General features: G+C 39.7%; 2 protein-coding genes across 4 annotated transcripts in view; both read right to left on the bottom strand.

The window, feature by feature from the left end:
* MYLK3 (myosin light chain kinase 3) overlaps nt 1-1,493 on the bottom strand; it is a 34,778-nt gene extending 33,285 nt beyond the window's left edge. For both annotated transcript variants that reach the window (XM_068411167.1, XM_068411169.1), the window contains exon 1: nt 1,405-1,493. In XM_068411167.1, coding sequence (XP_068267268.1) covers nt 1,405-1,413 — 9 coding nt within the window. In that variant the 5' untranslated portion in view covers nt 1,414-1,493. The remainder of the gene's footprint in view (nt 1-1,404) is intronic.
* On the bottom strand, nt 1,413-27,483 carry C12H16orf87 (chromosome 12 C16orf87 homolog). Of its 2 annotated transcripts, none has more exons than XM_068411171.1 (4): nt 27,278-27,483; nt 22,791-22,887; nt 19,964-20,146; nt 1,413-1,528 (listed from the first exon to the last, which is right to left on the bottom strand). In XM_068411171.1, the coding sequence occupies exons 1-4, from the start codon at nt 27,341-27,343 to the stop codon at nt 1,413-1,415; spliced, it is 462 nt and encodes a 153-aa protein (XP_068267272.1). In that variant the 5' UTR covers nt 27,344-27,483. The 2 variants fall into 2 exon arrangements, with proteins under 2 accessions (XP_068267272.1, XP_068267271.1); XM_068411170.1 differs by lacking the exon at nt 1,413-1,528 and adding an exon at nt 13,564-14,033 and having other exon boundaries at nt 27,278-27,473.

The following is a 27,483-nucleotide window of genomic DNA, read 5'->3' as shown; positions in this document are numbered from 1 at the left end:
TCTCTTTATGTAATCAGAAACACAAAATCCTCCCATGCTCAAACGAAGGGATCTGTCCAGGGAAGATTCTTGATATAAAGTTCCCATCCTGTTTGGCTCGTATGGTGGTCACTCAGGTAGCTTGAAGCCTTTTACTGAATAATGCTGCACAGCCTCCCTGGATTTTGCTAGAATTTTACTTGTGAGATAAACTAGGCATTTCTTCTTATCTAACACTACACCAGGCATTTCAATCATTCCACTTCCTTATCAGCAGGACTAAGCTCTATCCGTATCCCAGCAGCTCACTTCCTGAATTACTGATAACAGCTACTGTAAGGCACAGAAACAAGAGAAGATGACAGCCAAGTCTCTTGAGTCACTAGAATCCCCTCTTCGCATTTCTCTTTTCCTTAGCTTATTTTTGCCCAGTTTAACTTTGCTTTAACTGTAACTTAAGGACAGCATGTTTGCTTCAGCCAAGCAGTGACAAGACTGTCATTTATCTGACTGCTGTTCTTTTTCGGTGACACTGATTACTGCTGCGGAGTATTTGCTTTAACATAACGTATTATACATATTGGCATTTCTTTTATTTCCAATAGCAATAACATAGGAACAGAGGGAACAAAAAAATGGACAAAAAAGGACAAATATTCATCCTCCATCAGAATTCACACACCTATTTACACCTTCAAGCATTGTTTCTACAGTCTGATGCTATGCACGCAGAGCCATTCACTTCAGTCTGTAAAATTCCTTACAAACAAAACTACTCACACATGTGTATGTTGCCATGAACTGCACATAGGCATATTTGTGAACCCCTACATTTAGAATACTTTTTTTTTTTTTTCTACCTACACAGATTAACAAGCATCCATAATGCATCCAAATGATGTTCCTCCTCACGCATTTGGTCCTCAACTAATGAATTCCTTTTTATTTTGCACTGTGTAAAATGTGTAAAGCACACTTTTTTTTTTTTACTGAGTTCTTACCTATAAGATTGTGTCAGCAGAGTACAAATATACAAAGACAACAGATACCAAGATGCTGGATGACCTAAGAAGTAAATTCTGGAGAAGCAGAAGCAAGCAAATCTACTTTCAATTTTCATCTGTGCTGTGCCTTCCTTTCTCACTCTGCCAACAAGCTGCAGTAGAATTAGTTCTGTTTGATTACTAGCTACAAGTAATCTAACATTAACCTGAATCACATCAGGCATGGGTATAAAAAATGACAGCTACTCACTATGGACCAGTGGCCTTTGAACAGACCACAAGCATCTCAGACAGCAGTATCAGGGCTTAGCATGGGCCACATCTTCACTGCTTAAATCAAAATTGAAGTGTGTTCTACCATAGGATGAGTGCACGTACACTCTCCCCTAAAATAATCAATCAAGAAATGAAGATACTGTACCTTTATCATTACGATCTAAGAGATGTCAGGTCCAGAGGTGTGGGTATATATCTGGTTACCCCTCTCACAGCAAAAACAAGGGCTTCGTTTCCACTTGGGTTTGCACAGCAAGATAGCCAATATGCTGTTAAAAAAACAGAATAAAACCAATGTGAGTACAAACAAAACCAGTGTATTAAGGTGAATGAGGAATTCTCACGGGGCAAAGCCAGGGAGGAGATGGCCATGCTTGCTGCGCTGCAAGTATTTTTTACTGCCTGGCAGGGAATGTTTTTCAGGCCATTCAATGAACAAGTGAAATGGCCAGGGGTTGCCTGGGGTACAGGACAATTTGACTGCAGCTCACAGAGGTGAGCTAGTTCTACCAAGAGAACTATATGTTAATAGTCTAACATCCTGGTAAAGGGACATGGGCAACCTGAGGCTGCCCGAGACACTGGACTTAGACCTCCAGAAATGTGAAGTCTGTCTCAATTGTCAGACTCCTGCGTAACTTCTAACTCAATCTCTGTGCCTTGTCTTTTCCACCTGTAAAAATGAATTAAATTCTTCCTAGTTCACAGAATATTTTCAGAGCTTTAGAATCTATTATTACTATTCCCCCTTTTAAAAGGCAAAACCAACCCATAAATCCTAGGTCAAAACTGCCCCACAAAATTTAAGATGCATCAGCTAGCTCTATAGAGTGGTACAGAAAAACCGGTGTCTTCTGAGCAGTAAGCAGTGAGACTGCTGCTCAGCCCTTTTGCCTGGACAGGGTAAGACCGTTGCAGGCTTTGTGGCAGCACCTCCAGCAGTATTCCTGGCATTTGCACAAGGAACTCTATCCAGCCACTCTCAATGGGAGAGGAGACTGTCCACATGCGCATCAAGCTCTTGAACATGGCCTTAAGTTTTTTTATTCACATGTAACTGATTGCATGAATTAAAGACTCCTATTCCAGATCATAAGAAAACAACAAATACTACAGCTATTCAAAAGATGTGGTCTTAATAGATGAGTCAGGAGATCCCTAGACCCAAGGGAGGAAAAAAAAAGTATTTTTAATACATTTGTGACTTATTCCAATAGCACAAATAATCATGTTGTTACTCCAGACTTAATAAAGAGATGCTATTACTTAATGTGGCAGCAGAGGCATGTACAGCATGTAAGTGCCGTGCCACTGGGGAAAGCTTGCATGACAAAGAGAATCCTTTAGGAAATTTGGCAAGCAGTCCGGAACAAGCAATGCTCAGCCTGGGACCTTCCATTAGCAGATCTAAATACAGAACTGTAGTGTAAAACAACACCTTCCTGCAGTATATTCATTAATTAATACTAAGAATATAATTATTATGATGATGAGCTTCACTGACTTTGCTTTTTCTCCATTTTAGCTTCTGAAAAATATAAATTTGGAGCTTTTCTCTTCCCCATTTTCATTTCAGATCTTACAATGCCAATTCTGGACTCTGTTTTCTGAAAAGTATTAAAAGCAACAAATCAGTAGCGACTATATAACATCCAATCCACAAGGAAGCAGTCCACTTTTCACAAAGTTAAATGTATTGCTGTGGATAGAAAACAGGCAATGGACACAGGACTACATTTTCTTTAGTACTACAGAAAAGTCTACTGGATTTTACATACAAGGAAAAACAGTTTGGTGCCTTGCCCTAAAATACTAAGAGCTAGAAACAAGGAAAGTACTCACTTTGAGTATAGGTATTCCAGTATAGGCTTTGTAGACGTCACAAGATATCATTTACTTACAGAATAAATCCAAAGCTTTTCCAAAGATAATGCAAGTAACATCCAACAAATGAAATCAAGATCAAGGTTAGTACTTTAGCTTTTAGAGTAACTCTTTGAATCTGCTATATTTAGACTCCAAAACTCCTCTTTCAAACCGAGAGGTGTCCAACAGCTAGATCAGTGCATTTGGAGTGAAAACCAAGAAAAGGAAAAAGGTTAAGAGGCTATTAATTATTACTAACTTCCCCAGCCAGCTCTTGAGAGATATGCCAATTCCTGCACTAACTACAGAGTAAAATGAAGGGGCTCAGCATTTTTGAGGTGAACTCTCTCATCTCCCAGCATCAGCCTCTGTGAATTAGGAGGAGGTGCACTGCTCTATAAACACATCCTATTTTCAGGGAATTTATAATCTAAATAACATTCCTTAGCTGAAGCTGTTAACATGGCAGTTAACACAGAGTATCTTCCTTCCCCAAAATAAATAAGGAGAACCCTTAGTCCCTTGGCACATTTCTTTCACACACACTTAATAGTTACTAAATTACTTAAGTATTTCAGAGCCTTTTTGACACTAATAATCGGGGCAGAGAGCTACTACACTGATGCCACCCAGTTTAACTCATCATGACTATGCCCAAAACATCTAATTGAAGGTTCACAGTTCTCTTCCAAAAGGGATTTCCAAACTCTACCAATAACTTACCCTTTCATTACGCTTCCATCCATGCAACAAGCTAGAACTGAATGCCAGCATACAGGAGTGTTCCCAGGGAAATGCACGCAGAATCAGCAGGGAGAGTATTGATACCAGAAATGTTCAAGTCCCCTTCCATATCTGATCAGGACAAGTATTCAGTACTCCGTGAAGACTTTGACTGATGAGGCATTTTCTAAGAGCAGTCAATTCCTGGTTGTCTCTGTGCCAGTATCACCACATTTCTAGCACTGCTCCACTCACAATGGATTAGTATTAAAGGCCAGGTCTGAAAGCCTCCCCACCTCATTAATATTCATTTCATATTTTAAATGCCATTTACACAAGGACTCATCCCCAAGGCTAGAAGCCTCATAAATAATATTCCACTTTTAAACCTGCAGTATTCACTCTCACTGTTTCAGAAGGAAAACACTAGCAAAGATAGCTTTAGGCAGGCTGCTTTTGTTTAAAAGAATAGTAGCTCAAGCCCTGCTTTAACTTCTTCAGCCCACAAAGATCTGCACTACAAAAAATCCTGCCTGCTAAGCACAAACACAACTGTCAGCAGATTTTCATGCTCTCATTATTCTGCTTTTGTTCCACCTGCCAAAGCAGGTGGGTATAACATCTGCAGCTGAATAAACTCACAAAAGGCAACTTACCTAGTGAACATCTCGAAAATAGCTACAATCACCATAAAAACAAATTAAAAGAGACAAAGTGACTCTATCTACTTTGTCTCCTGGCAAGCATGGGTGGATAATTTTGCATTCAAAGCATACCTCATTACATAGGAAACCTGGCTTTGATGGTCATAAAAAAGGTCCAAAGGAGAACAGATTCAAGCCTTCTCTGTAAGGATGGGGGAGAACCTTTGGGTAGTAATCTTTTCCTTCTGTATTGCACAGAGCCTTGTTACATAGGTCAGCCCTACAGGCAGCAACAAACAAGTCTGGGATGCTGAGGCAGACAGTGCCTGCACCCTTCGTCTCCACTAGTGAAGGAATGAACAGCAAAAGGGAAGCGTAAGATGAATTGTTCTAGTTTTACCTTATTCTCCTTTGCAAAGCATTTGTTGTAACACAGATTTACTGTTCAACAACCTGTTCATTTTCAATGTGGAGAAGTAACCGTTTGCAAAAACCTAAAACCAAAAGAATTTCACATCATTCGTCCACTTGCCTTCAAAAAAAAAAAACCTACACTAGTGAGAAGTGGAGATCAAGCCTGTTTCCCAAAACTAAGATGGGATGAGTAGGCTGTCACTTGCATTGGATGATAGATTTTATCAAGCTCCTACTTTGCACAAGCACTATTCTGTACTTTTTATAAAGAATTGGCTGACACAACATTCTCTTACCCTCTTGCCCACTCTGAGGCAGCCACAAAGCATATGCTAATTACCACCTCTCATTTCAATTGTCCATCATCTCTGATCTCTGACATCAGTTTTGTCAGTAAGCCCCATAAAGAACACATGCAGCACCAAAATTATATGTCCAATGAAGTTATGTGGTGAAATCAGATTTATAGGATCCTTTACATTTGAGTTTGAAAATCAGAGCTAAGTATTTTAGATGTATTTTAACTTTGGCAGTCTGGACTGCTGACTTTTTTTTTTTTTTCTTTAAATCAGTGTCTTCTAACTAGGTTCATTCTAGTCCTCAAAAACCTTCTTTACAAGATGTTTCCTCATTTTGTATCAGCTCTGAAAAGCAAGGCTTAATACCCTCAATCCCATTCCCAGCAGTGGTTGGAAACATCGTTCATCTTCCACATCACATCTGAATCAGTTTCCCACAAAAGCCCAGTAAACTCACAACTAAGGATACAGACAGAGAAACCCAAACAACACAGAAAAAAGGAATATGGCCTCCAGAGAATTCATTTCTAAAACCACCGAATTTTTAGGTAAAAAGGAACTGCTCAACTCTGAGAACAGCTTGAGCAGCACTATCCATACTCCTCCTACAAATGCAGACAGTCACCTCTCCCTTGCTCTCCAAATTGCCCTGCTCCTCCTCACATCTCCAGAAATCTGAAACAGATGCATTGCTTTCACCACCGTGGTATCCTACAGAAGGTCTCCATGTCTCTCTTCCAACAGCCTTAACATTTTTAAACCTCGTCATTATACCCTTCTTTGTTCTCTAGCTAGGTCTACCTTTTCTTTTTTCTACCCTCACCATTCCTAGCTTGGTCACTCTGGTCCCTGCCTCCTTCTCATGTCTGGAGTGAGCCACAATTACCTTCTTCCCTTTGCTATATAAGGAAACTCCACTGCAATTACAACACCGGCTAATAATGAGAATCGCATGCCTGAAATCCCAGAAATTGAGATTAATGTAATCATCATCCAGTAACAGTCTGCCAGTTGCCTTTTGGGTCATTGTGCTTTTGAATATTACTTCAGTGATAAAGAGTGCAAGCTGTTAAAAACCCCTTTGCTTGATCAGCAAAGCAGCAGTAGTAAATTGACAAGCAGCAAACAACAATCTCGGATACAATTAATCTAATATAATCTCAACCCATTTGTTAGTCTCACAAAACATCTATATATACTTTTTGTGACTTTCTCACATTCCCCATGTTCAAATAATTAATCTTCTTGTTTCCCAGGAATGCATTTGTAATGCAGGCATTCAAAATAGAACGTGTCTCCTGCTCTCTTCCATTGGCTGTATTTTTATTTTTGATCTTTCTCTATTTCGTAGGAGTAGGTTTCTGTTCATTTTGTTTTCAAGTTCTTGTAATACATTAACAATCTAATAAAGATTTTAAAAGACAAAACATTTTAAGACATTTGCCTATGTACTGTTGCCCTCAGTCTCAAAATCAAAATTGCTTAACAGTAAAAATAGTTAAAGTATCTGTTTCCTCTTCCAAACTCTGTACTCCTTTAACCTTTTTTTTTCCAGAACTACATTTAGGTGCATACGCATGAGCTGTACGTAAACGTGAGCTTCACTGTTGCTAAGTAACTGTGTGCCAGTAGATAGCACTGTGAATGTTGTAAGCAACATCATACAAGTTGCCAAGTTCGTAATTTGGTCAGTGCCAAGAAATGTAAGTTAAATATTTTGGATGAGACTCTCAAACCTTTTTAAAACAGGCTTGAGCAACAATGAAAGAAAAACACACTGCGAAGTGACTAGACTCATGAGTAATCCTACACGCTGTGGGACACTTCCTCCCTATCATGATAGTCAGATTATTCTTCAGAATGTAGCTATTAGCATTTACCTAAATTAGGCTTCCTTCTCAATTTCCATTCAGCCCACTATTCACTGCCTTGAGCTACTATTTTCAAAATGCTCCTCTATGTAAGTGTTAGAAAGACGTTCCATCATTTTAAACATTCAGTTAAATAAACAGTTTGTTTTAGAAGTACCTTCCTGAAAACCTTCCATTGGATGTCAAGACCTGTCGCTGTACAAAATCCTAAGAGTAAATTCTAACGCTCATCTTCAAGTCCTAGGATGGATTTCTCCACTCGGTTTGGTGGGGAATTTTATTGTACAATTATTTTTTAAGTTTTAAAATTACAGAATTAAGAAGTAAAACAGGATCAGGCTCCGAATCAGTACTTGGCCAAGACTCAATATATCTCAATGTCTTACATATCTCAACTTACTGTATTATTTTTCTTTCTTTGGAATTGCTCTGTCTTAAAGAACAGAGAGATTTGTTACTTTTTCAAGATGATAGGAGGCAATCATTACCCTCCACTGTTTCAGAAAGCTGAAGTAAAAAGCAATTATGCCTTAACCCTCATTCTACAGTAACATAGGTTCCTTAGTGAATTTAAAAATTGAGCCTTGCATTTCTAACTTCATTCATTTGAAGTTACACATCAACATTTCATAGTTTAAATGAAGTCCTCCAGCTGACAGTCTCATGCAAAGTAACAGTTATTCTTTTAAAGACTTTTACACTCATGCCTTTTCTCTGACTTCTGTCTTGTGTTCAAGACAAAACCTGTACTACCTTCAGGACACACTGTGTAGTTTCATAAGACAGATTTAATACCTAGTGCACCTCTTATGCATGTTATGACAACACTAGATCTAAAGATTCATGAACTATGCTGTTAATAAACTCTATCCTTTTACTTAAATAAAAATGTCCTTTAATACATCAGAATTATTTTATTTGCCAAAGAAGCAAACTCCATCAATAAACATTACTTTCAAATACATTGCAGACTACCATGCAGTGCCAGTAAAATCAGTGTTTGGACTCAGTATCATTTATTTATTTTACTGAAAACCAGAACTCCTGGTTCACCAGTTGCTCTAGCTGGTTCAGTGACCTTAAATGAAACGCTTCTTTGCTGTTGTTGAGCATCAGGACCTGGGGCCCAGACCACCTACACAGCAGACTCCAACCACACATCTCATCATTACGCGTGCTCACATGTGCACATACGCACACACAAACGCACACATTCTGCTCCACAACTTCTCCAAATAAAGCAACTCAGATCCCAATCTGAAGATTTTTCTTTATTAGTGAGATATTTTCAATAAAGTATTCAAAAGCTGTTTATTCCAAGATAAAACAAAAACCACCGAGACATGGATAATTCCCAGACTATTAATGTTTGTACTCCTAGTATCTGGAACACTCACTGTTTTTAACAGCATTTTATGGTCTTCACCATTGTCCATGATTAAAAATAGTATTTATTTCTTAACCATTATGATAAAATTAAAGACTAAGTTATGACTGAGAGAAATAATGCACAGGTGGAGACCAAAGGCAGTAAACCAACTTTTATAAGATAGAGTTCAGGTTCTACGTACAAAGCTAAGAAGCACGAAGAAGCAGCTTGTAGGGGATAGGGGGAAGATGAGGGAGGGGTACCTGACTTTTTCCTGCGGGACATGCTGCATGATGACACCAAATGATTCATGAGAACCATGCTTGAAATTAAACAACTGCGGTGAAAACAGGTTTGGGTTTTCTTCTGGAGAAAAAAAAGAAATACACAGATTTATCCATTTCCACTGCCTTCTGTCTAACCCATTTCTTGCCTTTTACTTAGGTTGCACATCCCATTCAACAGCTAGCAGCTGTTGAAAAAAACTCACTCTAGTACATTAATTTACAGATGCTTTCAGTTAATTATGAATTCACAGTATCTACTGAAATCATGCCGTGTATTTCTGCAGTGTCTGATCAACCATAAGGCAGCAAAATTTATTATCTTGATCTCAACAGAAAAACTGCTTCATCAGATATAACTTCAGGGCAGCCAGACTTCCTATAATTACTAGTGAGTTTTGAAAGTGACAGCCTAAAGGAGAGGGAAAAAAAATTATTCTACTACTTATGAGAGCTGTCCTGCCATCACTGCTGCCTAAGTGGCAACCTCCAAAAAGGGTAGGCAAACAACTAGGGAAAGCAACATCTTGAAATGCTACAGTTAGATTCGCTAGAGGATATTCGTCAGAATTCACAGTGAAATAAAAAAGTAGGAGGCCTACTACAAAACACTGATGATGTTGTTAATGCTTTGAAGGATAACAACTCACCTGAAGGTGTTGGTTAAACTTGTTAACATTTGCTCTGCTGTATTTTCACAATAAGCAAGAAATGAGGCACAACAGGAAATCTGTGAAACAGTTAGCAGAGAGCCCAACATCTGCTACAGGCAGACCTGGCCCTGCAGACCAAGCACCCACTAACTGTTGAAGGACATCTTCAAGATCAATTTTTTGTAAAAGGAATCTGCTTCCTGCTCCCCAACACCATTCCATGATGCAGACATAAGTGCTGAAGTAGAGACTATCATGAGATTTGCCTCAAACACACACTCCTAATCCAAACAAAAACACTTGCACAGATGCACCTAGAGATACAAAACAGGACACCAGCAATATCTGCACGTGTCCACGCATGCAGAGGAATTGTATTCTGGAGAACAGGAATCGTATTCTGGAGAACAGCAACTCAGAAAGGCTTAAACTAAGCAGTGGATTAATCCAGCTTTCTGGTTACACTGTTTAATCACAGGTTATCAACACCTGAAAGGTTATCAGTATCTTAAAGAACAAAAGACAAGCACCATGTCCTGTTAGGCAATAAGATACTAAGTATCCTTGATAGTACAGCCCAAGATACAAGGAAGACACCGTGCTACTAGTACCCTACCTGAATCACTGTTTCACTCTAAAAAAAAAAAACCTTAGGAAAAAAAAAATTAAAAGCACTAAGTAAAACCAACCCAAAGACCTTGTTTAGGACCGGATATTTGAAGCAAATATCTCAATTCTAGTCTCCCTCTCTGTAAATCCTGCTGCCCAGCCACAGGGTGATGATAATCTGCAAACTATTCCCCAATACCTTGCCCCCTTTTCAACTTTTTTTAATCAATCATAACAGTATTAGAGTGAAATAACAGGAAAATTAGAGATGTTTGTAAAATCTGACCAAAGAAAACTTACATAGATAGGACTTCCAGGGGAGGTGAAGAAGAGTTTCCTTAAATCATTTTTTATTAAATTGTCAATTGAAAGTTCAGAGTTCTTTGGTCTTGACAAATTATTCACCTCTACCAATTTTCACAGCTCAAGAGCTAGCATCCCACACAACTGATGAAGCCATCTACTTTCAGTGCAGATAGCCAGTAACACCCATTAGCAGGATTTTAAGCTCCCAAGTTAAATACAAGTGAGTGATGTTCTAAAGAAAAATAATCTTTCAGTGTACTTTCACTGAAAACTGAATACTCTGCTCTTCCTAGTAACAACAGCAAGAATGCCTGAATAGACAGTAACTGTCTTTAGAATAAGGCTGCCATCTAGTAGCAGTATAGAGTAAATGCAGAGAAATCTCAAGCCAGAATTTGAACTGTGAACCTGCTTGATGGTTTGAGATGCTATTACACAGATATATAGACACCGGAAACATAGTTCTTCAGAAAAAAAGGGAAAAGAAGCAGCAGAAAGCAGAGCTTGCTAGATGGTGGTTTATAAACAGGCAGTTCTCCAGTACAATCCTGAACTATTCAGTTCACAACATCAAGTTTATCTAGTCAGGTAAGCCAACATGTAGAGGCAGAGTGCTATTTTTGTGGTGGTGATATAGTTGGTCTTCTTTCAAGTTAATTAAAAAAAACTGCAGCCTAATTTACTTTTCTAAAAGAAGGTTATTTTTTTCTGTGAGGTCTCATGCTACAAAATGCAGTGAAACAAATTAAGTTAGACTGAACCATAAAGACATTCAAAGGCAGGGCCTAAAATCTTATACTGGAACTAGAGAGTCACAAAAAAAAAAAAATTTTGCAGAAGCAGCTTCCTGAAGTGTTACATATTTATTCTTGCTTCTTAGAAACTACGCAGTTTCCAAGTAAGTCAGAGCTGCAGTACATAGAATTTTACTTGCATCATTTAGGTGTCACTGCCTTTATTTTAGTTTCATAGACCAAGATGCAATACATTTTACAACTATAATCTACGATGATTTGCCACAGTGTTTCATCCACTGATCACCTCTAACACAGAAAGAGAGACCTCTTGGGATACCATCATGTTGATGCCTATTTCATACAATGAAGATGCTTTCCAGTTCAGTCACTGAATATGTTCCAAGAAATCTATGTCTTAGCATACCACAGCCACAGAGTTACCAGGGCTTTTGGAAGATGCTAAAGTGTCCTGTCTGTATAGGAAAGAATGGTTTGTTTCTGGTTGGAGAGAAAGTCAGGACTCTTGCTTTGCGAGATCCACTGGCACTCCCTCCCTAGGACATTTTCAAGGCCACCTGCTTCCATCATAGCTTTCTCGAAGAAACTAGAAGCCAGCAGGGGAAGAAAAATAGCATGACCACAAGTGGGAAAGAGCTGACAGCAGAGACCTGGGGAAGACAAAGGGAAGAAGTACAGAAATAGAACTCAACCACTGTTTCCAGAGAGTCTCTACCAATTAAGGAGAAAAAAACAGCCTTGCACTTTTGAGAGGTATGAACATATTTTTCAGTACTTATCAGAGAAGGCGCCAATCTAAATGTAAAAGTTGTAAGTTAAATTTTATCACATCTAACAACATTAACTTCAGTCCTCTGAAGATAACTTTAATTGCATGTACAGGAGCAGAAAGCAATAGATACCTGTAGGAACGCAGGTTAAGAGTGCTGAACAGACTGCACTAGTAGTTGCTTTTGCCCCTTCTTAACACAGTAGATCTCATTCTTGCAACAGAAGCAACACAAGCCTGATCATACCTTAAATTTTCAAAATTAGAACTTCCCTTTTGTCATTCTGACTTTAGTAACTTACCATGCAAACATATGCTCTATCCTTAAGAGTTATTCATCTGTCCTTACTACTGGTATCTGTGACAGACTACAGTTCTGGAAAGCAGAAGTCTATATGATGTAGGGAAGTAGGTCTTGCGTTCGCAATTCCTCATTTACTGGAATAAAGACAAATGTAGTTTTTAAGTAGTTTAGTGGTTTTAAGTGCATTTCCACACCCACCCCTCTCATCCAGTGTTAAAAAGGACCCCAATTACTCCTTAGGAGTTAAGAATTAAAAATAACTTCCCATGTTGCCTGCTTCTGCTTACAAAGTTTGCATCTCATCAGTTCCTTGTGGCTTAACTCAAAACTCAAAGCACCTTCCTGGAACTAATAAACAGTCAGTATTTGATAGTCTAGCTTTATTAATAAATATCTCTGCTTCCACACAGAGATCAGTTCTGTAGCAGAACCTCATTAGGTAATTCTCACTATTAAAGTAATGTGATACTGAAAAGCACGAGTAATACTGAAGAAAAACCAAGACATTTAGTTGCATTTCCCTTCTTAGAAAAGAGTGAATGAAAGGTGACAAAAAGCTAGTATGTTGGGTTTTATGAATGCAATTGCCTCCTACACCTCCTCCCTCAGGAATTTACAGGGCTTGAGCTATATTTTTTTTTTGCTAAGACAAAACCCCCATATATTTACTAACATAAGACTTTTGGCTCAAATTGCACTATACCACTTTAACAAAGATAACTTTGTTCAATGTTTTCCCCAAACCTATTTCTACAAAGACAGCTCATTTTTGCACACTCAGGTACACTTCTGCTTTCGTATTTACAGTCAACACTCCGAAGACAATACTGCTAAGAATTACACTTTTAAAAAACAGACAAAAAAAGCTGATGAGAGTAAAAGGAACTAGCATATACTCATCTTTTGGTAATACCAGTAAGAAGACACTAGCTGCAGATTTAGATCTCTGATGCCTGCTTCTCTCTCTCTCTCCATTAAACAATGGGCCAAGAAAGAATATGGGAGAAGTACTTACCATCTGGACAAGGAAGACACCCAGCAAACAGTGGTTACAAAACAAGCACTTAGCTCTCAAACTTCAGGAGTCTGACCCCAAAAAGTATATGTGGTTTTTAAAAAAACAACTCTATGTAACAGGGAATCATTTTCTAGAGAGAATTCACAAACAATAAGAAGTTGTCAAGCAGAATAATCCCTCAAAACGAAACCACTTCAATTTTCTTCCTATTGGATTTATATCACACCTATTAAAAAAAGGCAAATCTAAAGTCATCCCTAGGATGAACACCAGATTTCTAAGAGGATTAAAACCAACACACCCTGTTCCACAAATGTACTTCATTCCCAGTTCAATAAAATATTGGAATATCAATTTATTAAAAAGTTATGTGAACTGTACATATGTAAACTGCAATATAGCTGAAAAATCTGAAATATATAATTTTAAAGGAAAATCATTTATTTCTGAAAATATTTAAAATATTGCATTTCTGGCAGCAAATTTAAAAGAAGTGCTCTGGAATGGGTGCAGTCTCTCTGTGCATTTGTCTAGCATTTGTCTTCAAGGTGTAAAACATATCTGCTTCCTGATTTTTTCATAGCACAATCCTGTGAACACTTTCTTTCTGACTTGTAGAGACATAATTCGACTTCCAAGAACAGCAGCAGAATTTTAACAGGCAATACTATGGTCCTTGTTGGTGTAGACAACACACTTTCCGAGAGTCCACGACACCTTGGAAATATGCTAGCCATTCTGCATATAAATGCATCAGATTGTGCTTACAAGTTACAGAATAAGTCTTTGATTGATAATTTTTCTGTTTATTTCCGCCAAGGCCACTGAAAATACGAAGGCCTTTTCATCTGAAAGGTTAGCATACATGTCAACTTCTTTTTCTTGTTTCTCTGTAGAAGAAAAAAAAGTCACTATTAGAAGCTTTTTCCATTATCCAAAGTTAATGCACGTTACATAGTAGTTAATAAATTATGTGGAATGGAGTACTGGAACTGAAAATGAGTTAGACTGCTCCTATGCAGGGACAGATTGAGAGAGAGGAGAAAGGAATGGAGGCACACAAAGGTGCTAGAAGAGTCACAGAATTAGGCATCAAAAAGCATGACTGAATTTCTGTTCTTTAATGACAAAGAAAGAATGAGTCACATTATATCAATTTCTGACACAAAAGAGTATTCAAGTGTTCCTCCAGTTTTGGGGACTTATTTTTTGCTTTTACATAAAAACCTCCCATCCTAGAAAACAAAGATGTTTCGCCATATCCTCATTAAATACAACATTTGTCCCCCTATTTTGCATTTAAGTAACAGAAACCTTGGAGCTCAATTACAGTGTCCAAGACCAAAGAGCAGATACATGGCAGAAGTCAGGTTCCCTATTTGTCACCATGAACATTTCTGGACTTTCTATACTACAGACATTCAATCTTATCCCAGATATCAAACAATGCTAACACCTCAGTGAGCAAGGGAAAGCCTCTCAATTCCCTCTGCTGATATGTTGGCTTCTTTCAAGCCTATAGATACACAACAGCAAGCCATCAAGATGTTTCCATACTGCAGTGCTCAAGTACACTAAGTTACACTATAGCATATGACAAAACTAATAGAATAGTACTTTCATAAATACCACTTACTCCAGATCATGACTATTTATAATCCAATTTAGCTAGCCACAGGCAGCTGACACAACTCATTAAGGAAAAAAAAAATTCAACGAAAAACAGCTTTGTCAGCAAAAGACCAAGCTTGTAGACACAGAGAAGAAAGGAATACATATAGAGCTTTAAGGATGGTGTCTAGCTGTGGAACTCCATCTCTAATGGAGTTCCATCTCTAATCCAAGTTCCACAGTGGCCTGGGCTAATTTACAATCAACACAACCTCACTTGACAGACCCCTCTGTCTCATTAATACACATGTGCACGCTGTTTTTGACCACACCAGACTGGCAGACAGCTCCATCAAAACACCCACCTCAGCAATGGGCAGGTGAAAGTCAAAGCAGCAGTGGAAAATAATGGAAAGTGCCATGTAGAAAAAAGATCCCAGCATCTCACATCTCCACCTATTCACACAGTCATTCCTTCAATGGATCCACATTCTTAACAACATTTTTAGATTTGGCTTCACATCTGGATTGTCTGTGTTGCAGCTATGGACACTATTCCAACAGACTACCTTCCCTGTGAAGTCAAGTGCTTGTGTTAAACAGCTAAGTGGGAGAAACTGAAAAATCCTTTACTACTGTGTTCTGATTTAATACTGATAGAGACACAAAGCAACAAAACCCTCTACTTAAAGACTGAGACAATTTAAATCACATATAAGCTCACCTTTCCCTTCAAGTAAAATTGCTTAGTGAGGAGCCTGGACACACAAAGATGCATTAGTTTTTAGTGTGAAAACAAGAAACTTGCCTTTGCAAAGTAAAACAAATCAAAGAATGTTTGATATGTGGAATATAAATGATTTCTGCTTGTTCCCTGGCTGCACAAGACAATATTCTCTAGTGTATTGAGTTTGAAATGCAAGCTGAGAAACTGAGTTTCACTGCAAGTCCTACCCTGTAGTTTAAGACAAATCAGCTTCTATATGTATGCTCAGTCTGGGCTGCTCCACTTCCTCCCTCCCACCATTTACAAATTAACAATGCCGGGAGTTGTTCTGAGCACAGACACTGCGCACACTGGTTACTCCACATTAACTGTTTCTATTTTCATATCTAAACCCCTCCCCTTTTTTCATACTTCCCGATCCAAACAAATCCAACCACCACCTGAATATGTTAGCACCAAGCAAATTATTTTTTTTCGCCCCTGGTTACTGTTAACAGATTGTAGACTTCTTAGCAAAAAAAACTTTCTCAAGTTTCCCTTCCCCCTTGTCCTTCCAAAGTACTGGCTTGCTCTGAGAGACTTCAGCTTTAAAGAACTGAAATCTTTATATTAAACAGCATCAGGGATTAGCACAGGTTTGCAAGCTTTCTGCATTCTTAAGAGAATGCCAGTTCTCGTCAGTAACTGGTGAAGAGCTTGCACCTGCCTAACATTTTATTGTATGCTACTCATAGGATACCGAGGTTTCTACAGACACTATTAAAACTTTCCACTTCACAGTCTTATCTGAAAGTAGTTTTGACTCACTTCTCTATTATTAGCAAAAGACTGTCTTACAGAATCACAGTACCATTTTTGTAAGATGTTAAAAATACCAAGTCTTTTGATGCACAACTAAGGGGCTATTTAGGTGAAAATATTCAGTCTTTCTGTAGCATGTGTCTCACCCTCAGATCTCCTGCAACCCACTACACCCACAGCCCTTATAATTGTGATTTATGTATATATCAAATACAGACCCTCCCCCCTCACAGATTTTGTATGGATTCAAAATCCAAAGTTCTGAGATCCACTATCCAAGATAGTAAACTACTTCAAATGTGCACATTAGGCAAGCAAACGTATGAGTAATAGAGTTGGAAATTACTGGAAAAGATATTTAATTCAGCTTAAGTTTTATCAGGATACTGAAATGTATGTATCTTTATAAATATTCACCCTTGTTAAGCATCAAGTACGTGTTAGTAAGACTCCAGGCCACTCTTCATTGAGTAACCTCTTTCAGAAGCAGAATAACTAATACCACTTCCTCCAGCATACCAAGGTTTTTTTGTTTGTTTTAATATAATCATGGTTGTTATGTAGATCACAAGGCAGCCTGAGAACTTGTCTAGCTGCGTATCACAGTCCCACACAGTAAAATAAAAAATGTACCACCACCACCAAAACAAAAATCAGAATCACATTGTTATGAAGTTTCTATTTTCAAAATACACTGTAGCATTTCTGACAAAGAAACTATGTGACAATTTTGACAAGACAAGCCTGCAGTGAGAAGTTCCTGTTTTCCAGGGTCATCACATGGCTCTGACACACGTGATAGGAATATTCTCTGGGTCCCAGCACTCGGCCATATACCCTCAATCTACATCAGCTTCTTCTTTCCTCCCCTCCATTCTTTCTTACTAAATCTGCAGGAAAAAATAGCTTATTTTAAAAAGCCCTTTTGCTTCTCCCGTTCTTCTTAATTGCTGTTGAATCCTGCAGCAATTTGCTGCAGTAATGTGAACCAGTCACAAAAGATACAAAAGAACTAGTCAAAGGCACAGACGTAACTGGGAACAAGCACGCTATGTATGAAAAGAGCGCGATACAAGCAAGGAAGCAAAGCTACAGATCATGGGTGTCTTTAGGAAGAAAATTTTCACATCTGGGTGGTCTTCAAATGTACAGATTATCTGCTCTTGCATACTATTATACTTCAGGTGTTCTCTGTCCTCCTGTTTTTTACCTACAAATGCATTAGGCATTACAGAAGCCTAAGAGGCACCAAATATTTAACAGCTTTGCAAGCAGTGGCCTCTTTTCAAGTCTTTTTGGGGAAAGAAAAATAGTACAATCTCTAGTGGCAACTAATGTGTACCCAAAATATCCTAGAAACATACAATAGGCAAAGAAATAATACACTGAAAGTCTAACACTAAGCTAACGTTTTGCACTCCAGAGCTGACTTTCAACACTATGCAGAGTGATACAAGGACTAGCAATGAGTCACACAAAAATCACCTTAAGTGGAGTAGAGGAATTAAAGTTGCTTAATATGCTTTTACACAAACACTACGGAGCAAGTCTGGTAAAGGAAGAATATTTCTAAAATTCCCCACTAATTACTCCACACATAGTAGTTAGGCCAATTTTATAAGCCACTTAGAAAGGGAAAAGTCAATGTTAACTTGTTTTATAGTAACTACTTACAAAATTATGGGTTCTCTGCTGAATTTATTTTTGTAGCTGTGACAGCTATATATATATCAACTTTTTGTTTTTTACATCTGCCCAATAATCACCACAATGGTCTACACACATTACAGTCTGACATAACCAGAAATAAGTAAGAACATATCCTAAACCCACTTATTCCTAACCAATAAGGTATGCTGCACTGGTGAGGAGCAAAGATAATTACAAATGGGTGTGAACCCAAGCTCTGTACCAGCTCTGCAAAAGAAGTCGAGGAAGAAACAGTAGCAGTAGTCACAGTACCAGGTAAAGGGGATAGTAGGACAGGACAAGAAGATGAAGGCAATCTTCTCAACTGAGATTCAACTTTTAAAAAAGCACAACACCAAACACCAAGAAAACAACACCCCGCACATGCCCTCTTATGCGAAGATCTCACTACATCCATATTTCTAGTTTTCTACCTCAGAGCACTGGCATATTGTCACGCTTTGGAGTATGCAGCAGCAAGAGGCTAAAAACATTCAGCCTAGTTTTAGATAGGAAAACATGTTCTCTGAATATCCCTCATGCTTTCAAATTCTTTCTTTTCAGAGACTATAAAACATGCATCAAGAGAATGGATATCTTCTTCTGATTGCTTAGATTGCTTTCTTCTTTTTCAGAGGACAGGAAAGAAGATTTACTTTTATAGGGCAACTCAACAAGCTTGCAGGAATTTTCAAACCAAAGCTGTGTGTGAACTAGACTAGCAGTAAAATACCTATAAATGATCCTATAGGTGCTAGACAAAGTCTAGCTTGGATCAATAACAAACAGGGAAGCTCTGTATTCCGTGAAGCTACATACATCAATAAGCCATATGCAACAGTGAAGTGATTAGATATTTTAAGTGTATTCCTATTACAGTAAAGCAATTGCCATCCAAAAAACATACAGAAATCAAATTCCATCTCTTCTTTCCACAGCCAAAGCACTAAAACAACAACAACAAAATCCCAATTTATACTTTGTTCTTATAGAAAAGAAACTAAGAATGAACAGATTTACATTAAACAGCAGAGACAACAAAATTGGTTTTGAAAAGTTAGAAGTTAAAGGAACTCACTTTGCAACATGCATTAACACCCATTTTTGTTAACAAACAAGGTGGCAGGAAAAAAAAACAATTGCATTTCTGAGTTATGCCACAAGACATGCTTGATGGTTTCAGTAGTTTTAAGAACAAGATCTTCTGAATATTTATATCAAGTCTTATTCTTCCTCTCCTATCTGCCTTCCAGCCTTTTTAAGTCTATGCTAAGTTTTGGATTAATTATTCATGCCTAAAATAAATATCTCCAAAACCACGGACAGCAAATGCAGAGTCAATAGGCTCTTAAAAAAATAGGAATCCTAAGTGACAGTTACATACTTGAAGGGCTCCAAAATTAGTGCGTGTAACAGTTTCTTTACTGTACAAAGATTAAGAACAGCAGGTCACCAAAGAACCTTAATAAGGCAAGGAGGCATTCTTTCCTCTAGAGTATTATTCTGTACAAACATTGGACAAAAATTCAGGTCATAGTAGTGACTCAAGATGCCCTTTTTACTTTGGCCCTCAAAAAGGTTTCAAGGAACTTTTTTGAGCAATCCAGTCATCCTAATCACTCACTCTCTGATAACATTATATTGTTTGTCCTTCTGATATAAAGCAGTGGTACCTCAAAAAGAATAAACAAAACCAAACCAAAAAACCTACTAAGCACTACTGTCCAATGGCTTTCAACCTGCACATTGAAACTTGATCAGGTGGCTAAAAATACAGACTTAGCTCTTTGTAGTTAGTTCCAATGAGACACTGAAACATAAAACCAGAGGTCTCTACAGATGTGAAACAGTCCCTTCCCTGTATTAAGATATTGGGTACTGGCTGAACTAGTCTAGTTACTTAAATGGTTTGAATGGTATAAAGGTTTATTGATTAAACAAATCTTCATACAAAAAGAAAACCCAATGAACATATTTCTCCAGTTCTCATACCTCTTTCTTCCTCATGCTTTTTGGCTGAGGCACTCTTAGGTCTTCCTCTTCCTCGTCTGCTATGATCTGAATGGCTGTTAGACCGGGATCTTTTTCGGTTTTCTAAGTCTTTATTTACCGCAGAATTTATCTTCTCTCGCTTAACTCTCTCTGTTCGTCTCCTTTTGGCTTCACTCTTGTTTTCTGTGCAAACGAATAGAGATGGTATGATCTAGGGTTGCTTTCACCTTTCTTCTTAATTTACTCTCAGTGCTTACCCATCCAGTCACCTTTTTTCTTTAAATCTCTTAGCAAAAGTGGTCAGATGTCTATACCTTTACAAAAACAATTACATCTGCACAAAATCCATGCAGAAATTAAAGTGTCAGATCCAGAATGACACTTCACTTCTTGATTATAAGGATCAAGTCTTTAATTACTTCAAATGCATTTTGCAACACGAGACATTTACCAGTACACAAGAAGTTCAGTTTCCCATAATAAGATGGAAAAAAAATGTACAGATCACAGCCATCAAGACAGCCCACTGCATGCTTCCACTAGCCAAAAAAAAGCAGCTTATCATATAGGCAAACAGCAAAGTACTTCATCTTCTTTTGACACTAACAATGAAATCATTCCCCCTGCTCACACAAACTGAGATGCTGAGTCAACAATGCCGTCAGTAAATGCCACATTACATAGCATACATGTCCCACCAAGTCTAGCCTATGACAAGGCCTCCCAATACTTAATGCTGAACAGGTGTATTGCTTTCCTACACACCAGAGTCAAAAAAAGAGTATTTACATGAGTTTTACCTGTAAGTTAAGCATGGGCTAACGAGCTTGGGTACTGAAAATAGTACAGTCACCACAGCACACTACTCAACACAGACTAGCTGCACATTTGCAAGGCTGTAGCACCACTGTGCAGTAGCTATATTGTTGAAAATACTGGAACAATGTTTTCTAAAAGAAGTTGCAGTTACCTTATGAGCACAGTACAGACATACGCGATCTCCCACTACATCTTCCTGGGGAACTGGTTTCCTTTTGCTGCAGTTGTCCCATTAATCTTGTATAGACACAGGGTACAAACTGGACAGCAAGGTAACTTGTCACTAACGTTAATGCAAAAGCTGTATTTCACAGTATCACAAAACAGTTGAAGTAGCAAGGGACCTCTGGAGACCAACCTGTCCAACCCCCCTGCTCAAGCAGGGCCACGAAGAGCCAGCTGCCCAGGACCACACCCAGATGGCTTTTGACTATCTCCAAGGGTGGAGACTGCACAACCTCTCTGGGCAACCTGTGCTATGCTCGGTCACCCTCACAGTAAAAACGTGTTTCCTGATGTTCGTCACAACACCCTGTGTCTCACTTTGTACCCATTGCCTCTTGTCCTGTCACTGGGCACCACTGAAAAGAGCCTGTCCATCTTCTTTACACCTTTCCTTCAGGTATTTATATACATTGACAAGATTCTCCTGAGCCTTCTCTTCTCCAGGCTTAACAGTCCCAGCTCTCTCAGACTTTCCTCAGAGAAGAGATGCTCCAGTCCCCTTCATCATCTTTGTGGCCCTTCACTGGACTCTCTCCAGTATGTCCATGTCCTCTTGCGCTGGGGAGCTCAGAACCTGACACAGTACTCCAGGTGTGGCCTCACCAGCACTGAGTAGAGAGGAAGGATCCCCTTGACCTGCTGGCAATACTTTGCCTAATGCAGCCCAGAATACCGTCAGCTGCACGGTGCTGGCTCATGTTCAATCTGCTGTTCACCAGGACTCCAGATCCTTTCCTGCAAAGCTGCTTTCCAGCAGGGTGGCCCCCAGCATATATTTGGCCATGGCATTCTTCCTCCCCTGGTGCATTTCCTATGTACAAAGCTTAATTATACAGGAACTCTGCTCTACCAGATTATGGCTTTCATCTTAATTTAGTAATTAGTTTATCAGCTTTCAAATAAGACAATCGGGGAAGGGGAAAGAAAATTGACGAACATTTCCAAACAGCACCACAGACATTGCTTAACCTCCTCCACCTTGAAAGTTTTAACCTCTTCCACCTTGAAAGTTCAGTTATCTAGCATAACATCATATGATTCTCACAAGCTGTTAAACTAGAAGTATCCTTCAAAATAGTGATACAAAATATCAAATACTTAGTTTCCATTTTGTAGGCCTGGGAGATAATTTTAAAAAGTGGGCATTATAAATCAGATAGTGGGTTTTTTAAAAACAAAAACAAAAACACTATCTTCCCTGACAGGTGCTTGTTCTGACTAATTCCTGCCAGGACTAGAAGAACACAAGGAGAATGTTAATCATGCATATTCAACCAACTTCTTACTGTGCTCATCAACAACAAAAGACACACAAGTTAGACACAAAAAATACACTATTTTTTAATTTAACCATGCCGAGACGTGCAAGACCCACCTGGTTTTAGATTAAACATACGACCAATTTTATACGAAGTGCAATTCAGGTGTTCACGAATAAGTACAACTCAGGATAAGTACAACAAAGAGGATTTTTACTTTCAGAAAACCCATCTTCAATCAGCATGTACTCTGAAACCTGATCCCTTTGGCACCTCTGGACATTTAGCTTCAAAATAGGATTAACAGAAAGCTTTCTGTAAGGAGTTATTTTGTATAATGACCAATATGCGCAGCTAGAATATACACAGAATAAATGCCAACGTCACAAGTACAAAGGAAGTAAGACTGAAAAGACCAGCTTTTCCCCCCTCAAAATTCAAGAAAAATTAACATAGTAAAAGTCTACCTCCAAGAAATAAAGGGAAAGAACTGTTGTCCCCTTCTTCCCATCTCTAAGTATTACCTGTGATGGGTGGTGATCTCTCAGCACGTTTAGCATGCAAGAGTTTTCGACTAATAAATATGTAGCCACATGGACATGATTTACATGCAACAGGAACCTGGGAAAACAAAAGACAAATATTTCAGATCATTTCCAATTATGACAAAATTCCTGTCCAATGAAGAAAAAAACCTAATAACTTGCATTTTGACCTCAGAGATACCTCTTGAAATTCAATCTGTACTGCAAACTATGGCCTGTACTATTATACAATTGTATTTAAATGTAATAAAACCAGGTTCTGTGTGAATCACCCAAGCCTTTTCTTTATGCAGTTGGTACAAATCAAGCTTGAAATGTAGAGCTGTTGTGACCGCTTTGTACTACAAACCCTTTTCCCCAGACTGTCAGGAAGGGGGTGGGGGAAAGTGGAGAGCACTATAGCAAGGGTGAATTAGAACAGAAATATAATTTCTCTTCAGAGCTCTCAAATATCCCCAGTCAAATCAGTCACACATTCCCAGTTTTGCTTCCTTCATTTACTTTAAAAAAATATTAAAGACAAAGTATGGGTTAAAACTGTCAGTACATTCTGAATACATTCACTTTCAGAAGCATTTGAAAGCAACTCCTTTTAGAGAGCAGGAGCAGCTTTAAACAGGAGGCACAACAGAGCCGGAAGCAAAATGGATCCATCTGTACCTCATTCTACAACACCGTTGTAGACAAGGCCAGGTGGTTACAGAAGAACCTAGTAAATTCAAAATGCAAATAACCTACCACAGCCAGTCAAAAGCTGACCACAGGCTGAAGAGTTTGAGAGACTGTAGTGCTGCTCCTCATCAGCTAAGCAGTCAGGAGCAGCACATTCCCCCAGCATAACACAATTTAAAACAAGATGAGAAAATCTGGAAATGTCACACTTACATGAAAAATTACAAAAATCTTACTCTCAGCAATTACAAAAAAAGTGATGCTGATAAATTACAAGCCTTATTACCTTCACTCAAAGCTAAGATCTTTCGAGATCTTTTGAAGTAGTAAGGAATACACAATATTGCTTTGATTAGGCTTAAGACTGAAAACACAAATCAAAGCAAGTTTAAACAGAGATCTGGAAGAGATTAACACACATTAAAGTCAAGTCATGTTGAAGCACAACAGCGGAGAAAAAAAGCAGGAGGTAATTTCTCAAATGTACTTCTTTAAGACAGGTCTCTACAAGTTTGCCGATGTCCACTGCAACAAACAGGAGTACAGAACCATGACTGCCTGCTCAGTTTTACCAGACATGCAGAAGAACCAAGTTCCAATGTTCTACTGGCTAGGAAAAAACTGCCAAATTAGTACATGAATTTGTCAAGGGGAACTTAACTGCTACTCAGAATAAACAAATTATTTTGCTTTCTGTAGCACATCTTAACTCCTGTACTTCACCCTATGGACAGCTTACAGATAGAATTTCGATATAGGTTTTATATAACTGGAGAGTTTTTAATTCCCTTTATGGAGACACTGGCATAATAAAAACAATTCTAACCAAGGTTTATTGAACCTCGAAGTTCAAAATTTAGCAGACTTGGGTGTACACATATCTCCTTGTTCATAAGTCAGTCCAAGAGTACTAAAACCCACTACCTAGCAGATAGTTTGTCTGTATTGTTACGGTGATAGAGGAGTTCCATTTAAGCCCATTTTTTAACCCCTTGGTCTCTCCAATAATTACGTTTCCAGGCTCAGCCCCCCAAAAATGTGGGGAAAACCACTGAAGGGGATTGAAGCAGACCCGATATTTTTCAATGAACTTTACTGTGGTTAACAGAGCAATATTGTTCTCATGCTACAGGTTTGGCATGTAGGTGTATGTGTCATTTGAGGGGGGGATTAGGTGGGAAAGGGCTTATTCACTGAAAGATATCAGTTATCCTTTGAAGACCTACATTGATAACATCCTGTAACATAATTATTACAACAACATAGTCCTATAAACACTATTTTACCCCATTTAACATTTTCCTGAAAAAAAGAAATTGAGTTTCTCATACAAGAAAGTACCTGAAGCTAAATTAAGAAGTGATAATTATTTCTTCTGATTGACTGCAAGTACTTCAGGCTCCCTAGTTTAGTGAGGCTGTGCTTTGGTTGTGAAAATATCATCCAAAACCTTAGCTTTTTTAATTTTAAAAAAGTCTAAATGGCAATTACTTATCATCTAAATTACAACAGAAAAAGTTGAAAAGCCTAAAAAGTGTTACTCAATATTGCGCTCCAATATTTGTGGCTGTCTAAATATTTCCATGCATGCCACTTCCAGTGAAGAAATCAGAAACAAATGCAAACCCCTTAGTTTATGGAATAACTTAAGAAGCGCTAGTACAGGACGCAACCACTTAAGAGTCACAGAGAGCTTCCCCACACTCTGCAAAGGGCTAACTTGTACTGTAGATTTTAGTTTCTTGTCCTCTCTCAAACATTTGGCACCAGAAAACAAGGTCCTACGAGCAATCCTTGTGCCAGAGCAGGACACGTATGCACGTTAATTCCATGTTAGCCACAGGAGAGTTGCTAACAGAAAATCTATGTTGGCATATGCATACCATGTCTTAAAGTGCAGAACAAAGTGAAAGTTTCAGCATCAGCTTAAAAAGCCTATAATGTTTGCTTACTTGTTCTTCCTATTGTTGGTGGTTTGACATTCACTACATTTATTTAAAAAAAACACAACCAAAAAGACCCCCACCATCACCCTCATATTCAATTTCTCACTCCTTTTCATTTCTTCTTTCATCAACTGAATAACCAGAAATTGGCATACAATATTTTCTCAGAAAAAAATTTTCTCAAAATTTCTCTTCAGTAACGTGCTTAACATGTGAGCATCTGCAGGGGTTCCTCTATTGCTTAAAACATGAAAGGATGCCCCCCCAGCTTAACATTCCAAACTGTTCCAGGATGAGTAGAAGCACTACAAAAACTATGCAAGTCAGAACAAGTAAGATGAGGGTTTTTTTAAATCTTTATAAGTAAAGAAAAATGGCATGAGATTTTTTTCAAGTATAACTACAATAGCATATACCAGTCAAGTTTCAGGATCAAATAATAGAAACGTGTTTCCCATGATTACATGGAAAAGCCTCTCCCCTCCCCGGAGCCCCACAGCAGCCTTCTGCAGCGCTGGGCTATTGTTCCAGCAGAGGAGCACTGCTGTAACAAACTGGCCTATTTTTAATAGTAACATCATTACCAGTAAAAAGCATAATTGAGGACAAGCTCGTGATATAGTAACAGTTCAAATCAGCTGTTGCTAATGTTTAAGTGTAAACAACTCCATTTTGTACACATAACAAAACCGCAGTGAAACATAAGCAGCGGTTCACGTATACATTTGGACTACATGATAGAAATTGCAGCAAAGGTCTCAATTTTGCTGTTCCTAAACTACTGCATGAGAAACAACACAATCGAACGCTCTCCCGACTAGCCTTAGGCGCATCAGTCACCCAAAGGACAAACTGCATTGTATCAATTACCGAGTTGATTATATTTTTAATAAATTACATAGTTACTAAACAATACTAGTGCATAAACAATTCTGACCATCGCTTCAGCATACTATAACTATTACACTACCCTACAAGAGGAACGCGATATTTAGTCCACATTCCAAGCAGAGATTGCAAAGGCAACAGTTATTTACTTCATATAAACATCGCTTCACAGCGGCACAGAGCCAGTTTAGTTTCCCCCCCTCCTCCCTCACAACCAAACAGCTCAGCCGACAGCTTCTCGCACTGCTATTGCAAACGCACGATCCGCGGCGGTGGGTATCAAGCAGCAACCACAACGGACCCAGCGAGGAGAGAAAACAGGAAGCCCGGCTGTGTATGCTGGGGCGGGGAGCCGCTCGGGGCCGGGGCACGGCACACTGCCCGCCGCCCCGGACCGGGACGGCGGCTGCGAGCGGCCGCTGAGCCCCGCCCGGCTCGGCGAGGGGTCGGTGCGGGACAGCGCACACCCACCGTGCCGTGTAAGGACAAGCCACCGCGGAGGCGGCAGCGGCGCTCGTCCCCGAGGCGCTGCCAGGGAGGAAGCGAGGCTCAGGGCGGTGAACACCAGAGCCGCGCTGAGGGAGCGGGTCCCGCAGCCCCGCCACCGACCGCAGCCGCGGGGCTCGGACCCCACCGACGGGGGCTGAAGCCCACCTCCCCCGGTACCGCCCACGGGTCCCATCCCTCCCTTGAGCCAGAGCCCCAGCAGCACCTGTCCTCGCTGAGGTGGCCGGCGAGCCCCACCGCCCCAGGGCAGCCCGCCGGCCCGTGAGGGCCAACCAGCCCCGACCGCGGGCCGCTGGCTGGCGGGGCGGGCTCTGCGCCCTACCTCAGCATGGGCAGAGGCAGCGGGGCCAGGGCTCCTCCCGCTCACGGGGCGCCGCTGTAGCCCCGCGGCCACTAATCCCGCTTCCCCGGCAGGGATGGCCCTCGAGCGTGCGGGCCCGGCAGACGCCTCACCTGCTGGTCGCACTCCGGGCAGGACTTGGTGGCCATCTTCACTTTCTTGGCCCTGCTCGAGGACATGCTCGCTGCTGCTGCTGCTGCTGCTCCCGCCGCCGCCGGAGCGCCGGCCGCCCCGCCCCGCGGCAGCCAGGGAGGGCGGGAGGAGAGAGCAGGGGCGCGGCGCCAGCCGGGGTCGCGCGGCCGGCAGGGGCGGGTGGGAA

This window comes from Nyctibius grandis, chromosome 12, assembly GCF_013368605.1.
Source record: "Nyctibius grandis isolate bNycGra1 chromosome 12, bNycGra1.pri, whole genome shotgun sequence".
Lineage (NCBI taxonomy): Eukaryota > Metazoa > Chordata > Aves > Nyctibiiformes > Nyctibiidae > Nyctibius > Nyctibius grandis.
This window is presented reverse-complemented; position numbering and strand designations above follow the sequence as displayed.

Excerpts from the sequence above, each read along its gene's own strand:
- C12H16orf87 (XM_068411170.1), bottom strand. The coding sequence starts at position 27,343 with ATGTCCTCGAGCAGGGCCAAGAAAGTGAAGATGGCCACCAAGTCCTGC. Across the intron at positions 22,888-27,277 it reads GCCCGGAGTGCGACCAGCAG|GTTCCTGTTGCATGTAAATC; the intron begins GTGAGGCGTCTG and ends TTGTTTTCCCAG. Across the intron at positions 14,034-19,963 it reads AAAGCATGAGGAAGAAAGAG|AGAAACAAGAAAAAGAAGTT; the intron begins GTATGAGAACTG and ends TTTCTTCTACAG.